General features: G+C 43.0%; 1 protein-coding gene across 1 annotated transcript in view; it reads right to left on the bottom strand.

Annotated features, from left to right (window-relative positions):
- PACS1 (phosphofurin acidic cluster sorting protein 1) overlaps positions 1-16,411 on the bottom strand; it is a 72,027-nt gene that overhangs the window by 16,390 nt on the left and 39,226 nt on the right. The window contains exons 9-13 of the mRNA XM_077287344.1: positions 2,866-3,020; positions 2,683-2,776; positions 2,077-2,139; positions 1,515-1,609; positions 12-129 (exon numbers count right to left, since the gene is read on the bottom strand). Coding sequence (XP_077143459.1) covers positions 12-129; positions 1,515-1,609; positions 2,077-2,139; positions 2,683-2,776; positions 2,866-3,020 — 525 coding nt within the window. The remainder of the gene's footprint in view (positions 1-11; positions 130-1,514; positions 1,610-2,076; positions 2,140-2,682; positions 2,777-2,865; positions 3,021-16,411) is intronic.

Here is a 16,411-nt window from a genome sequence, read left to right as displayed (position 1 = left end):
CCAACTAGTACCTGCATCAGTCCGGCCTCTGCGGCCCGCTCACTCTCTGTGCTCTGGGTTCTCTCGGACATTCCTTTGTTAGTGGGTCTTTCTTTGACAGAGACGCTCCTCTTACTTTGAGGTGTCACACTTAAAAGGAAAAATGTAATCTTAACTTATTCACATTAAAAGGCATCTGTTGCTTGAGTCATGCTGCCAAAACCGCGGTCAGCATGGATCGGAGCCTGGCCAGAAATATTTGTCTCTGAAGCACTCAGAGACTATATAGTCAAGAGTATCCGGCTGGAGACTGTAGGGAGAAACTAGACTAGTCCAGCACCGCTCCTGACCCCACTCTGCTCCAGGTGATTGACAGGTTGCTGTGTGTATATCGGAAGAGACTTGTCAATTAATTGAATCGACACTGGGAGTAGCCGGTCCCGGGCAATGGCCGAATAGTCTCGTTTCTCCATATAGTCACAGATCAGCTCACCAAACTAGAATTTCTCTGAAATGCCAAAGTGTTTCAGAGAAAAATGTATCAGGCTGCAATCATGGAGCCAGGCTGCAATCGCGTGGAGACAGGCTGCAATCGCGTGGAGACAGGCTGCAATCGCGTGGAGACAGGCAGCAATCGCGTAGAGACAGGCAGCAATCGCGTGGAGACAGGCAGCAATCACGTGGAGACAGGCAGCAATCGCGTGGAGACAGGCAGCAATCGCGTGGAGACAGGCTGCAATCGCGTGGAGACAGGCAGCAATCGCGTAGAGACAGGCAGCAATCGCGTAGAGACAGGCAGCAATCGCGTGGAGACAGGCTGCAATCGCGTGGAGACAGGCGGCAATCGCGTGGAGACAGGCTGCAATCGCGTGGAGACAGGCTGCAATCGCGTGGAGACAGGCAGCAATCGCGTAGAGACAGGCAGCAATCGCGTGGAGACAGGCAGCAATCACGTGGAGACAGGCAGCAATCGCGTGGAGACAGGCAGCAATCGCGTGGAGACAGGCTGCAATCGCGTGGAGACAGGCAGCAATCGCGTAGAGACAGGCAGCAATCGCGTGGAGACAGGCAGCAATCGCGTGGAGACAGGCAGCAATCGCGTGGAGACAGGCGGCAATCGCGTGGAGACAGGCTGCAATCGCGTGGAGACAGGCTGCAATCGCGTGGAGACAGGCTGCAATCGCGTGGAGACAGGCTGCAATCGCGTGGAGACAGGCAGCAATCGCGTAGAGACAGGCAGCAATCGCGTAGAGACAGGCAGCAATCGCGTGGAGACAGGCAGCATTCACGTGGAGACAGGCTGCAATCGCGTGGAGACAGGCAGCAATCGCGTGGAGACAGGCAGCAATCGCGTGGAGACAGGCTGCAATCGCGTGGAGCCAGGCTGCAATCGCGTGGAGCCAGGCTGCAATCGTGAAGCCTGACTCCGATGCACGCTGCATGTTATTTGGGCAGCATGAATCAGCCAACATGTTCCCTTTAAAATGTTTATTTTTTCTGAGTATTCAAGATAAGTATTGCAAGTATCCTCATACCTGGGACTTTTCACAGATTTTGATTTCTCGGGAACGGAAAAAGTGATAGATTCGGAAAGCGTGTCTACGTCTTGTGATATATCCAAAGATACATCCTGTAACGGGGCAAGAAATAAAGCAGATTACCTATTTGTCACAAAAGTATCTGGCATAACAGTTATAGCGAAGTGAAACACCTTCGTGACATGTCCGGATGGGTGCGAGCTGTGTTATACAGCCGGCACCTGCCTGTAACTGCAGTGATCCAAGCCAACTACGCCTTAGATGCCTCGGTCACTATTGACGATTGCATCTAAGTGGTTAGATAGAGGGGAATAGAGAGGATCCTTCGCTGTCAACCCCCGAATTGCAAAAAAAAGATTTTCAGCCCCAAATACATGCATTTAAAAAAAAAAGTAAAAATATGCCCATAAGGTGATCAACCCTTTTCTATCCCCAAGCACAAAATATTGCAGATAGAATATTATTTTTCTGAGTTATAAACGTTAAACGTGAACATTTATTACGTTGTTGAATTCCATGATGCAGAATTTGTGTGTAAGAACAGCTCGGCCGACTCTACCTGACTGATCGTGTCCATTGAATCGTCCTGTCGGGGGATTTTGACATCGACTGAAAGATCTCCCTATGAAATAAACAAAGGTAAAAAAAATAAAAAACGGACATGATGGGTGCCGTCACTGATCATGGCCGATGCGACAAGGAGCCATCTTTAGCATACAGATGAGACATCTGCAGCATTTTTGCCCCAGACAGGGCAGTAAAAAAAAATAACTTATCGGCAGTTGTTAAAGGGTCAATATTCAATTTAAAAGGAGTATTCACATCTCCAAGATCTTATCCAAATATGTTGTAGGTGTAGTAATAATAAAAATATTAGCAAATACCTCCATTTAAAAATGTAGTATAGTTCTTCTGATTTGCTATGTCACTTAACCCATGTGCAGGCATTACAGTAGCTTAGGTATCCATGGTTATGACCACTCATAGTGACAGGTAGTGAATGTAACCATGGATACCTAAGCTACAGCATGGGGTAAGTGACATAGCTAATCAGAAAAACTATACTACATTTCTAATTGGAAGTATTTGCTAATATTATCACATATTATGATAGGATCTAGTTGATGGGAATACCTCTTTAACCTTTCTCCCGCCAGGTACTCACCGGGCTGCTCATGTCTCTTCCTTGGCTTCCTTTGCTGTTCAGACTTCCGATTTCGGTCTGTGAACTGGACTGAGAAACTCCCTCGAAAAACGGTCTAAGACAAAGGCCGGCAGTGGTGTCAGTGCAAAGGACAAAATACCGATACGCTCAGATGGCAACGCGAACCGGCGGCACAGCCCCTACCTAAGCTTTGGTTTCGGAGTACTCAGGACGCTCTCGCTTTCCTCTAACTCCGGGCAGCTGTCACTCGGGTTGAACATTTCTAGACTGTCGTATAAATCGTCCAGATCTTCTTCCCGAATCTCGTCCCGTGAAACGTGATCCAGGCTGAATCCGACCTGGAAAAGAAAAACGATCCTTAAACATGAGAGTGGGTTAAACGTCCACGCTCGTTTAAACCATCAACAGACGGGAAACTTAATATTTTGTTTTGGATTTGTGTCTTTTTGCATCGATTGGGGAGTTTGCACTTTGGACCATGTGGGGTCATCGTGGCGGGGCCAAACCCCAGTCAGAGGACAGCGGGGCATTCGCTCCTAGTCTGGGAGCTGTTCCGATGTTTATGGACGCGGCTGTTTGTCGCTTGTCGCTTTCAGATGGTGACAGTTCTGTGCTGTGTGGTTCTTCGGATGTTGTATCGGTCTGTGCCTGGTGGAAGGGCTTGAGTGGTCTCGGGGGCTTGCTGTTTGTTACCATCTTTTCAGTTGGCCATTGAGGGGTGTCGACCACTGAGGACTCTCAATTCTAAAAATTTTCGTAACTAATTGGAAACCCAAACAAATGTTACTCCCACAGGGGGAAATGTAATAAAAAAGAGATGTACGTCTATCATTCCCATTTATTCTTATATTTTCCATTTTCCCTATCTCTGGACAGTCCTCTAATGAGGTAGTGTATACCTCTACAATAGAAAATTATTCAAATACTTTTATATTATATTTGTATTTATAGCCCTGTCTCTGAGCTGTTGCTAGGGACAAACATATCTTGTTGCACACAGTCTGGCTTCAAATCTATGAACCTGTGTTCGCCCCTTCCTTTTGTTATTTACTTTCATCGATGGAGTCACATTTTTTTATTTATTTGTTTGATTTCATTATGATTTAGCTTTGTCTACTCATTCTCCACCACTAGATCACCAGGCTTAACGTCTTCTGTGCCGCTACAGGCAGTCCAAGTTTTTGGCAAGGATGTCTATGATGCCCATATTATGTTTTTTAAAAATGTATCCCCCTTGGGGAAATGTTTGCTATCCCATACGCTTAGTGTATGGGCATTACAAGTGTAGGAGACCCGCTCCTTTAAATTTGGCCTAGGTTTTAAGGAGGCCTTCCACCACTAGATCACCAGGGTTCACGTGTTCCGTGCTGCTACAGACAGTCAAAATTTTGGCAAAGGTGTCTATGATCCCCATGAAATATTTTTTTTAAATTTACCCCCCATGGGGAAATGCACTTAGTGTATGGGCATTACAAGTGTAGGAGACCCGCTCCTTTAAATTGGGCCTATTTTTTAACCCCTTTACCCCAAGGGTGGTTTGCACTTTAATGACCGGGCCAATTTTTACAATTCTGACCACTGTCCCTTTATAAGGTTATAACTCTGGAACGCTTCAACGGATCCCGGTGATTCTGACATTTTCTCGTGACATATTGTACTTCATATTAGTGGTAAAATTTCTTTGACATTACTTGTGGTTATTTGTGAAAAAAAAACGAAAATTTCGCAATTTCCCAACTTTGAATTTTCATGCCCTTAAATCACAGAGATATGTCACACAAAATACTTAACATTTCCCACATGTCTACTTTACAGCAGTACAATTTTGGAACCAACATTTTTTTTTGTTAGGGAGTTATAAGGGATAAAAGTTGACCAGCAATTTCTCATTTTACAACACCATTTTTCTTTTAGGGACCACATCACATTTGAAGTCACTTTGAGGGATCTATATGATAGAAAATACCCAAGTGTGACACCATTGTAAAAACTGCACCCCTCAAGGTGCTCAAAACCACATTCAAGAAGTTTATTAACCCTTTGGAAACTAGACCCCCCCAAGGAACTTATCTAGATGTGTGGTGAGCACTTTGAATCCCCAAGTGTTTCACTAAAGTTTATAACGCAGAGCCGTGAAAATAAAAAAATCCTTTTTTACCACAAAAATGATTTTTTTAGCCCCCAGTTTTGTATTTTCCCAAGGGTAACAGGAGAAATTGGACCCCAAAAGTTATTGTCCAATTGGTCCTGAGTACGCCGATACCCCATATGTGGGGGTAGACCACTGCTTGGGCGCACGGCAGAGCTCGGAAGGAAAGGAGCACCGTTTTACTTTTACAACGCAGAATTGTATGGATTGAGATCGGACGTCATGTTGCGTTTGCAGAGCCCCTGGTGTGCCTAAACAGTGGAAACCTCCCAATTCTAACTCCAACCCTAACCCCAATACACCCCTAAGCCTAATCCCAACCTCAACACACCCCTAACCCCAACACACCCCTAACCCTAATCCCAACCCTAACCATACCCCAAACCCTGACACACCCCTAACCCAACCGTAAACGTAATACAAACCCTAACCCCAACCCTAACTTTAGCCCCAACCCTAACTTTAGCCCCAACCCTAACTCTAATGGGAAAATGGAAATAAATACATTTTTTAAATGTTATTTTTCCCTAAGGCGGTGATAATGGGGGGTTTGATTTACTATTTATAGCGGGTTTTTATAGCGGGTTTTTGTGTCAGGGTTTATGATTGGCAGCTTCCGAGAGCTATAATTTTTCCATATTTTGGTCCACAGAGTCCTGTGAGGTCTTGTTTTTTGCGGGACGAGTTGACGTTTTTATTGGTATCATTTTCGGGCACATGACATTTTTTGATCGCTTTTTATTCCGATTTTTGTTAGGCAGAATGAACAAATACCAGCAATTCATGAATTTCTTTTGGGGGAGGCGTTTATACCGTTCCGCGTTTGGTAAAATTGATAAAGCAGTTTTATTCTTCGGGTCAGTACGATTACAGCGATACCTCATTTATATCATTTTTTTATGTTTTGGCGCTTTTATACAATAGAAACTATTTTATAGAAAAACTAATTATTTTTGCATCGCTTTATTCTGAGGGCTATAACTTTTTTATTTTTTCGCTGATGATGCTGTATGGCGGCTCGTTTTTTGCGGGACAAGATGACGTTTTCAGAGGTACAATGTTTATTTATATCCGTCCTTTTGATTGCGTGTTATTCCACTTTTTGTTTGGTAGTATGATGATAAAGCATTGTTTTTTGCCTAGTTTTTTTTTTTTTTTACGGTGTTCACTGAAGGGGTTAACTAGTGGGACAGTTTTATAGTTCGGGTCGTTACGGACGCGGCAGTACTAAATATGTGTACTTTTATTGTTTTTTTTTATTCACAAAGAAATGTATTCATTGGAACAATATATATTATTTTTTATTTATTTAGGATTTTTTAAAATTTTGTTTTACACATGTAAATATATATATTTTTTTTTACTTTGTCCCAGTGTGGGACATCATGTTATAGTGTCAGATCGCTGATCTGACACTTTGCAATGCACTGTGTCAGATCAGCGATCTGACAGACACTGCGGAAGACTTGCTGGGCCTGCAGGGAGGAGGACGGAGGAGACGCTTGGAGCAACGCGATCACATCGCGTTGCTCCGAGGGTCTCAGGGAAGCACGCAGGGAGCCCCCTCCCTGCGTGATGCTTCCCTATGTTTGACCGCAGTGTTCTGGGGGTTAATGTGCCAGGAGCGGTCCGTGACCGCTCCTGGCACATAGTGCCGGGTGTCAGCTGTGATAGTCAGCTGACACCCGGCCGCGATCGGCCACGCTCCCCTGTGAGCGCGGCTGAACGCGTAAGACGTACTATCCCGTTGTTGGTCATACAGCCCATACCACCTCGACGGGATAGTACATCTAATGTTAGAAAGGGGTTAATGAGGCTTTCCTGCCACTCTTATCATTTTCCACCACTAGATCACCAGGGTTCACGTGTTCCGTGCTGCTACAGACAATTTTTTGGCAAGGGTGTCTATGATCCCCATGAAATATTGTTTAAAAATTTACCCCCCATGGGGAAATGTTTGTCAGCCCATACACTTATTGTATAGGCATTACAAGTGTAGGAGACCCGCTCCTTTAAATTGGGCCTAGGTTTAAATGAGGCCTCCCACCACCTCTCATCATTTTCCACCACTAGATCAGCAAGGTTCACGTGTTCCATGCTGCTACAGAAAGTCAATTTTTTGGCAAGAGTGTCTATGATCCCCATTAAATATTTTTTACAAATGTACCCCCCATGGTCAAATGCTTGTCAGGCAATGCACTCCATTAAAAGTCTCAGAGACCCACACCCTTACATTGGGCCTACTTCTTAACTCAGTTTCCAACAATGTCTCTTCCTTACCTGCCACTAGATGACCAGGGTGAACGTGCTCTGTACTGTTATAGGCCGGTGAATTTTGGGCAAAGGGGCTGTGATGGCACTATTTTATTTATTAAAAAAAGTACCCCCCATTGGGGAATTGTTTGTCAGCTCATGCACTCCATTACAAGTCTCAGAGACCCACACCCATACATTGAGCCTACTTCTTAACTCGGCTTCCTGCAATGTCTCTTCCTTATCTCCGACTATATGACCTGGGCGAACGTGTTTTGTACTGTTATAGGCCACTGAATTTTAGGCAATAGTATACAGTCATGGCCAAAAGTATTGACACCCCTGCAGTTCTGTCAGATAATACTCAGTTTCTTCCTGAAAATGATTGCAAACACAAATTCTTTGGTATTATTATCTTCATTTAATTTGTCTTAAATGAAAAAACACAAAAGAGAATGAAGCAAAAAGCAAAACATTGATCATTCCACACAAAACTCCAAAAATGGGCCAGACAAAAGTATTTGCACCCTCAGCCTAATACTTGGTTGCACAACCTTTAGCCAAAATAACTGTGACCAACCGCTTCCGGTAACCATCAATGAGTTTCTTACAATGCTCTGCTGGAATTTTAGACCATTCTTCTTTGCCAAATTGCTCCAGGTTCCTGATATTTGAAGGGTGCCTTCTCCAAACTGTCATTGTTAGATCTCTCCACAGGTGTTCTATGGGATTCAGGTCTGGACTCATTGCTGGCCACCTTAGAAGTCTCCAGTGCTTTCTCTCAAACCATTTTCTAGTGCTTTTTGAAGTGTGTTTTGGGTCATTGTCCTGCTGGAAGACCCATGACCTCTGAGGGAGACCCAGCTTTCTCACACTGGGCCCTACATTATGCTGCAAAATTTGTTGGTAGTCTTCAGACTTCATAATGCCATGCACATGGTCAAGCAGTCCAGTGCCAGAGGCAGCAAAGCAACCCCAAAACATCAGGGAACCTCCGCCATGTTTGACTGTAGGGACCGTGTTCTTTTCTTTGAATGCCTCTTTTTTCTCCTGTAAACTCTATGTTGATGCCTTTGCCCAAAAAGCTCTACTTTTGTCTCATCTGACCAGAGAACATTCTTCCAAAACGTTTTAGGCTTTTTCAGGTAAGTTTTGGAAAACTCCAGCCTTGCTTTTTTATGTCTCGGGGTAAGAAGTGGGGTCTTCCTGGGTCTCCTACCATACAGCCCCTTTTCATTCAGATGTCGACAGATAGTAAGGGTTGACACTGTTGTACCCTCGGACTGCAGGGCAGCTTGAACTTGTTTGGATGTTAGTCGAGGTTCTTTATCCAACATCCGCACAATCTTGCGTTGAAATCTCTTGTCAATTTTTCTTTTCCGTCCACATCTAGGGAGGTTAGCCACAGTGCCATGGGTTTTAAACTTCTTGATGACACTGCGCACGGTAGACACAGGAACATTCAGGTCTTTGGAGATGGACTTGCAGCCTTGAGATTGCTCATGCTTCCTCACAATTTGGTTTCTCAAGTCCTCAGACAGTTCTTTGGTCTTTCTTTTCTCCATGCTCAATGTGGTACACACAAGGACACAGGACAGAGGTTGAGTCAACTTTAATCCATGTCAACTGGCTGCAAGTGTGATTTAGTTATTGCCAACACCTGTTAGGTGCCACAGGTAAGTTACAGGTGCTGTTAATTACACAAATTAGAGAAGCATCACATGATTTTTCGAACAGTGCCAACACTTTTGTCCACCCCCTTTTTTATGTTTGGTGTGGAATTATATCCAATTTGGCTTTAGCACAATTCTTTTTTTTTTTTTTCATTTAAGACAAATTAAATGAAGATAATAATACCAGAGAATTTGTGTTTGCAATCATTTTCAGGAAGAAACTGAGTATTATCTGACAGAATTGCAGGGGTGTGAATGCTTTTGGCCATGACTGTACTTTTAAAAAAGGTACCCCCCATTGGTGAAACCACATCCTTGTTGGCAAAGACTTCATAACATTTGTGTGCCTTAAAGGGAACCTGTCACCCCCAAAATGGAAGGTGAGCTAAGCCCACTGGCATCAGGGGCTTATCTACAGCATTCTGGAATTCTGTAGATAAGCCCGCGATGTATCCTGAAAGATGAGAAAAAGAGGTTAGATTATACTCACCCAGGGGCGGTCCCGGTTCGATGGGTGTCGCGGTCCGGGGCCTCCCATCTTCTTACGATGACGTCCTCTTCTTGTCTTCACGCTGCGGCTTCGGCCCTGTTGAGGTCAGAGCAAAGTACTGCAGTGCGCAGGCACCGGGAAAGCTCAGAGAGGCCCGGCGCCTGCAGTACTTTGCTCTGCCCTCAACAGGGCAGACAAAGTACGCCGGAGCCGCAGCGTGAAGACAAGAAGAGGACGTCATCGTAAGAAGATGGGAGGCCCCGGACCAGACCGCGACACCCATCGGACCAGACCACAGCGGGAACGCCCCTGGGTGAGAATAATCTAACCTCTTTTTCTCATCTTGCAGGATACATCAGGGGCTTATCTACAGCATTACAGAATGCTGTAGATAAGCCCCTGATGCCGGTGGGCTTAGCTCACCTTCGATTTTGAGGGTGACAGGTTCCCTTTAAAGAGCTCACTTGAAAAGCTCCTTTTTTGTTGCCTGGTTGCTCACATTGGACACAATACACTTCATATAAATTTGATAAAGCAATGCTGTTAGTTTGGCTCAGTAGTTCATTACAAATATTTCTTTGTCCACTATAGTTTCTCTCCTTGAGAGCCATAACTTTGGCTGCATTAAATATACAAATGGCGAATATACAAATGGCGATTTGGAGTGCAGATTGAAATGTACCAAATGCATTCAGACAATCACATAACTGCATTTCTTGTAAAACACTTAGGGTACTGTCACACAGTGGCACTTTGGTCGCTACGACGGTACGATCCGTGACGTTCCAGCGATATCCATACGATATCGCTGTGTCTGACAAGCTACTGCGATCAGGGACCCCGCTGAGAATCGTACGTCGTAGTAGATCGTTTGAAACTTTATTTCGTCGCTGGATCTCCTGCTGTCATCGCTGGATCGTCTGCGTGCGCAGATGGAGATCGCGGCGGCCATTTTCCTGAAGCCCCGGGCAGCAGAGCGCTCCATCTGCGCACGCGCAGCCACAGGAAAGATGGCGGCGCCCACCGGTAAACGGCGAATAGCGAAGACCGCGCTGTTTTGAATCTCCTGGGCAGTGGATCTTCTCTTTGGACATGCGCACACCACTACGCCACCAACGTAATGATGAGCCTGATCTGGGGGAGAAACAGCGCTGTGACCACGCCCATCCGACCTGACCAACTTGAGTGACAGGACAAAACGGCCACTTCACAAAGGTATTTCGGCAGCCTAACGGGGGTGTAAAGGCACCAAAAAGGCACTAATGTAAAGCCCAGCTCTGCCCCTATTTCACACTATTTTTATCTAATCTTTAAAAAACGGGGTGATAGGTTCACTTTAACTGAAAACAGACATCATTTTGTGTCACATTAGTAAACTTTATAGTCTTGCAAGGATTTAAAGTAATCTGTTTCACTCGCTTTTGGACTAATTGGTGACATTTTTCTCAGCCACAACTCTGAAGTTTTAGCAAGTTTTGGTGGAAGAGATACAGATTATTTCCTTTTTTTTCCTTGCAGTCAGTTCTCCTTAACTCTGTGTGATTTTATATGTTTTATTTGAACATTGAGAAATGGATTTTGTAGGGAAAGAACGCACTTTTCTGACATTTTAAAAAATCTTTTGGAACCATGCCTTGTTTAACGTCCACCATCTTGCAATGTACGATCTTTGCCCACAGTTTAACAGTTCAATGAATGCTTTTCTTTTCCATCAAAGACGATTTCAGGGAAGCAACATTATTTTCTTTCTCTGACACAATAACAGCAATAATGATCTTCAAGTGTTTCTGTGGAGAAAACGCACACTTTGCATGGAGGTGTAATTAATTTTTTTTTGGCGTGGAAATGCCATTTACTTATATATGTTGGAAATCTTGCACTAAAGCCCCATTAATAATCACTTGGGTAGATTAACTTAGACCTTTTATGTCTATCATTGGCGACTTCTGGATGTACAAAATGAATATTGTGAAGTGGATTTTCATGGGCCCATCCAGTATTGTGGGTTCCAAGGCCTAATGGGGTGCATATGAGTGACTATGCAGCAGGGCTGACCTTCCTGCCAATGTATAAAACAAAGGAGTACGGGAGTACAAAATGCATATTGTGAAGTGGATTTTCATGGGCCCATCCATTGGGGTGCATATGAATTGGTAGCAGGGCAGGCCTTGCATTCAATGCAACTTTTTTCAGGAGGCCCTCCTGGACATCTTATGACAGGGGTATTGTGCTGCATTGTAATTCTTGGCAGCCCATCCACTCACAGCATAGGCTACAACAGCTTAGGAGACCCACTGTTTAATAATGGCCCTTTAAGAAGATTAATGCCGCCTGATGCACCAGTAAAAATAGGCTCTGTGACTTTAAGAGTCCCTCCTTGGTACATGAAACAAGATGGGTCTGCTTATGTGTCACACACCACATGGCCAGCTAGGGGTGTTAAATGTTACGATGACATTTCCCAGTGAATGCATTTGTAGTGGTTGAAAGCAATGTTGAAGTTGCATCTGTAGCATCTTAAGAGGTGCACGCGTGTGGGGTCAGGCACGCGCATCCCTACAGCAAAGCACACACAGCTAAGCATACAGACGCCGCAGTTATTTCAACGACAGTTAGTCACAGCAGGAGTCAGGACCCCACTCTATGTATCTGTCTCTTTTGGGTATGTCTGCTGAATAAGCACTTCTTATTACTTGGACCTAGCTTTTCTATTAACCCATCTTACTCCTTCATCATGTTTACATATGCCCTTACAGTGTTTGCTCCACTAATCCTCTCTCTCCTTCGCTATCCACAAACCCCAGCACACTCTACCCAAATAATCATCTCCCCTTCCCTCTTACCTCCCCACATGTCCTCCTCTGCTGTGCTGCTCCTCAACCTCAAATCTGTCATAATGAAACATTGTTGTGAATTCTATTTTTGGGCTCCCTCTAGTGGTCACAAGCGGTACTGTGTAGTGTTGTCTTTCTGCAGGTTGGCTGCATCAGCTGGTTCGTTATCCTTGGTTTGTTTGCTATTTAGCTCACCTGGAGACTCAGTTCCTTGCCTGCTATCAATGTATCCAGTGCTCTTCAGATTCCTTGTGTTTACCTTGCTCCCAGTCTCTCCAAGACAAGCTAAGTTTTTGTTTGATCATTTTTTGATTATCAGTGTTTATTATGTTTTTTGTCCAGCTCGCTAAAATGTGATTTCCTCGCTTGCTGGTTGCTCTAGGGGACTGAGTTTCTCCCCCCACACCGTTAGTTGGTGTGGGGGTTCTTGAAATCTCAGAGTGGATATTTTGTAAGGGTTTTTTACTGACCGCATAGATTCTCTTTTCTATTTTCTGCTATCTAGTATTAGTGGACTTCATTTGCTGAATCTGCTTTCACCCCTGTGTATGTGCCTTCCTCTTACCTCACCGTTATTATCTGTTGGGGGCTTCTATATCTTTGGGGATATTTCTCTGGAGGCAAGAGAGGTCTTTCTTTCTCTCTAGGGGTAGTTAGTTCCTCAGGCTGGCTCGAGACGTCTAGGATTTTTAGGCACGTTCACCGGCTACTTCTAGTGTGTTTGGATAGGTTCAGATTTGCGGTCAGTTCAGTTTGCCACCTCCCTAGAGCTTGTCCTATGTTTGTTACTTAGCTGGAGTTTTGTGATCCTCAACCACTAAGGATCGTAACAGTATAGCAGGCCAAAAAGTGTTTAATGCATCGCAGAAGTGGGATAAAAAGAAGACCTGAGTACATTTTTTTTTTTTCCTCCCGCTTTTCCTTTGCTGCAGTCTGTTTTGTCTGTTTTGCTTCTTTCATCCCCTTGAACTCTGGGTGGTTTTGAGCTCAGCTGCAGACATGAATGTTCAGACTCTGACTTCTAGTGTGGATCATCTTACTGCACGGGTGCAAAGTATTCAGGATTTTGTTATTCATAGCCATATGTCAGAACCAAAGATACCCATTCCTGAGTTGTTTTCTGGAGATAGATCTAGGTTTCTAAATTTTAAGAATAATTGTAAGTTATTTCTATCTCTGAGACCTCGTTCCTCTGGTGATTCCGCTCAGCAAGTTAAAATTGTTATCTCCTTGTTGCGTGGCGACCCTCAAGATTGGGCTTTCTTTCTGGCGCCAGGAGATCCTGCATTGCTTAATGTAGATGCATTTTTTCTGGCTCTTGGACTGCTTTATGAGGAGCCTAATCTTGAGAATCAGGCAGAAAAAGCGTTGCTGGCTATCTCTCAGGGTCAGGATGAAGCAGAGGTGTATTGTCAAAAATTTCGGAAATGGTCGGTGCTTACTCAATGGAATGAGTGTGCCCTGGCTGCAAATTTCAGAGAAGGTCTTTCTGAGGCCGTTAAGAATGTTATGGTGGGGTTTCCCACCCCTGCAAGTCTGAGTGATTCTATGGCTTTAGCCATTCAGGTTGATCGGCAGGAGCGCAAATCTGCTCATCCTTTGGCGGTATTTTCCGAACAGAGACCTGAGTCTATGCAATGTGACCGAACTCTGACCAGAATTGAGCGACAAAGTCATAGACGTCAAAATGGGTTGTGCTTTTACTGTGGTGATTCTACTCATGTTATCTCAGCATGCTCTAAACGCTTAAAAAAAATTGCTAAACCTGTCACCATTGGTACTATACAGCCTAAATTTATTTTGTCTGTTACTTTGATTTGTTCTTTGTCGTCCTACCCGGTTATGGCTTTTGTGGATTCGGGTGCTGCCCTGAATCTGATGGATTTGTCGTTTGCCAGGCGCTGTGGTTTTGTCCTGGAGCCTTTGGAATTTCCTATTCCTCTGAGGGGAATTGATGCTACGCCATTGGCTGAGAATAAGCCTCAGTATTGGACGCAAATGACCATGTGCATGACTCCCGTACATCAGGAGGTAATTCGCTTTCTTGTTCTGCATAATTTGCATGATGTTGTCGTTTTGGGTCTGCCATGGCTGCAAGTTCATAATCCAGTTTTAGATTGGAAAGCTATGTCTGTGTCAAGTTCGGGTTGTCAGGGAATTCATGGCGATACTCCGTTGGTGTCTATTGCTTCTTCCACTCCTTCTGAGGTCCCTGAGTTTTTGTCTGACTACCAGGAGGTATTTGATGAGCCCAGGTCCTGTGCCCTGCCTCCTCATATATATTGTCTGACCATGAGTTCTATTCCAAAATAACTAATGATCCCTTTTCAGAAATGCAAAAAGCTTATAAATTCATGATCAAGGAAGCCTTTGATAGTGGTGTCCTAAATGAGAATGAGAGCAAGTTTCTTTCTATAACAAACCCAAGCGTACCTTTTATGTACCATATTCCTAAAATTCACAAGAGTCTAAAAAATCCCCCGGGATCCCCCTTTTATTTATAATAGTGCTTTTACTGACTGTATGGTTTTTTATGGACGCTATATTGATGATCTTGTTTTTATTTGGGATACAACTTTTAAACCTCCTGAATTTTTAATATCAGAGCTGAAAAACAACCCCTGGGGTCTCAATTTTACCTCTGTTTTTAACAAAACTGCTATTAATTATCTAGATGTGATATTTTTTATTGTGGATGGAGAGATTCATACAAAGAATTTTTTTTAAAAAGTAGACAGTAATAGCTATGTTCATTACAATAGCAACCATCTTGATAAATGGCTCTGTAATATTCCAAAAAGCCAGTTCATGCGCATTAGGAAAAATTGTTCTTCTGATAGTGATTTTAAGGAACAATCGGAGGTTTTAAAAAATAAGTTTTTAGCACAAAAATACCCCAGGGAGTTGGTAAACAGAGCAATTGAACACGTTTTTAAGAATTTTAATCAAGAAATGTTATTAAAAAAAGAAAAAGCTGACACTGCAGCTAGTTTAGAAGAATACACCTGTAGTTTTTTAACCACATTCAGTACAGACCACAAATTCATTAAAAAATCTATTAATGAGTTATGGCATATAGTAAGAGAGGATAATATACTTGGTAAATTGATGCCACAACATCCTAAAATTATTTTTAGGAGAGCACCAAGCCTGAAAAATAAATTGGCTCCCAGCAGACTTCTTGATGAAAGAAAAAAATCATTTGTTGCACAAAAACCAGGAATTTTTAAATGTCTCCACAAAAAAGGTCTGTGTTGTGGTATTATAGCCCATACTAGTACAGCATTTAAACATCCCTCCTTTCCTTATTCTTTTCCAATCAGTCATTTTTTCACCTGCACCACTTCCTTTGTTATTTACATTATCACTTGTCCATGCAACAAGATATATGTTGGTAGGACTACACAACCACTTCACCTCCGCATGAATTCCCACCGACACAATATTAAAATAGGTTATCTTAAACATGGTCTTTCCAAACATTTTAGTATCGCACACAATTGCAATCCTTTATTATTCCGAGTTCACCCCATTGATCACGTTCCTGCACATGTTTCTAATCGCATACAGTCACTTAATAGGAAAGAGGTTTTTTGGATATACACTTTGAATTCCCTTGAACCTGAAGGGCTAAATGTAATAGCAGATATCCTTTGACCTAACAAAATCTTGTACTGAAGTGTGGTTATAATAACTGAATTTTATTCTAATAATTATCTCTGGTTTCTTGGAGGGTTTTTAGTACATATTATAGTATAAAAATGTTAACATTATTTATTGTATAATTAACTACAGTGTACATCCTTTTTGCAAGATTGTTTGTTCTCCTTTTTCTTATAGGATTAGTTCTGGGTTCTTTTATTTCCACATTAAAAATCAAAAAAGAACCTATTAGTAACCTGTGGCACAATGACTTGAATAGCCTAAATAATAGAATTATCACACAAGGGTCCCTGGTTCGAATACTCGTTGGGCTACCTGAGATCCCAGTCTTTTTATACTTAGATCCCTGTTTTTTTTTTGTTTTGTTTTTTTTGTTTTTTTCTGTTTTTGTTTTTATATTAATTATTGTTTTAGGTTATTAATAGTAATGTGTATTGCTTCCGTTTTACTATATATATATGTTTTTAATCTAGTTTATGTATTATAATACAAGGGCCTGGCCGCCCCTCCCCTTCCTTTCTATAAATATACCCATAATGTGTTATGTACTACATGCCCTGAGGAAGAGAGCAAGAACCCTCTTGAAACGCGTAGGCTCAAATAAACTATCTAAAATATATCCCGTGAGCGCGGTCTTCATTTTGCCTAAGACTATTACCCTCAACAT

The sequence above is a fragment of the Ranitomeya variabilis genome, chromosome 2 (assembly GCF_051348905.1).
Source record: "Ranitomeya variabilis isolate aRanVar5 chromosome 2, aRanVar5.hap1, whole genome shotgun sequence".
NCBI lineage: Eukaryota > Metazoa > Chordata > Amphibia > Anura > Dendrobatidae > Ranitomeya > Ranitomeya variabilis.
The sequence above is the reverse complement of the archived record's forward strand: the minus strand, read 5'-3'. Positions and strand labels throughout refer to the sequence as shown.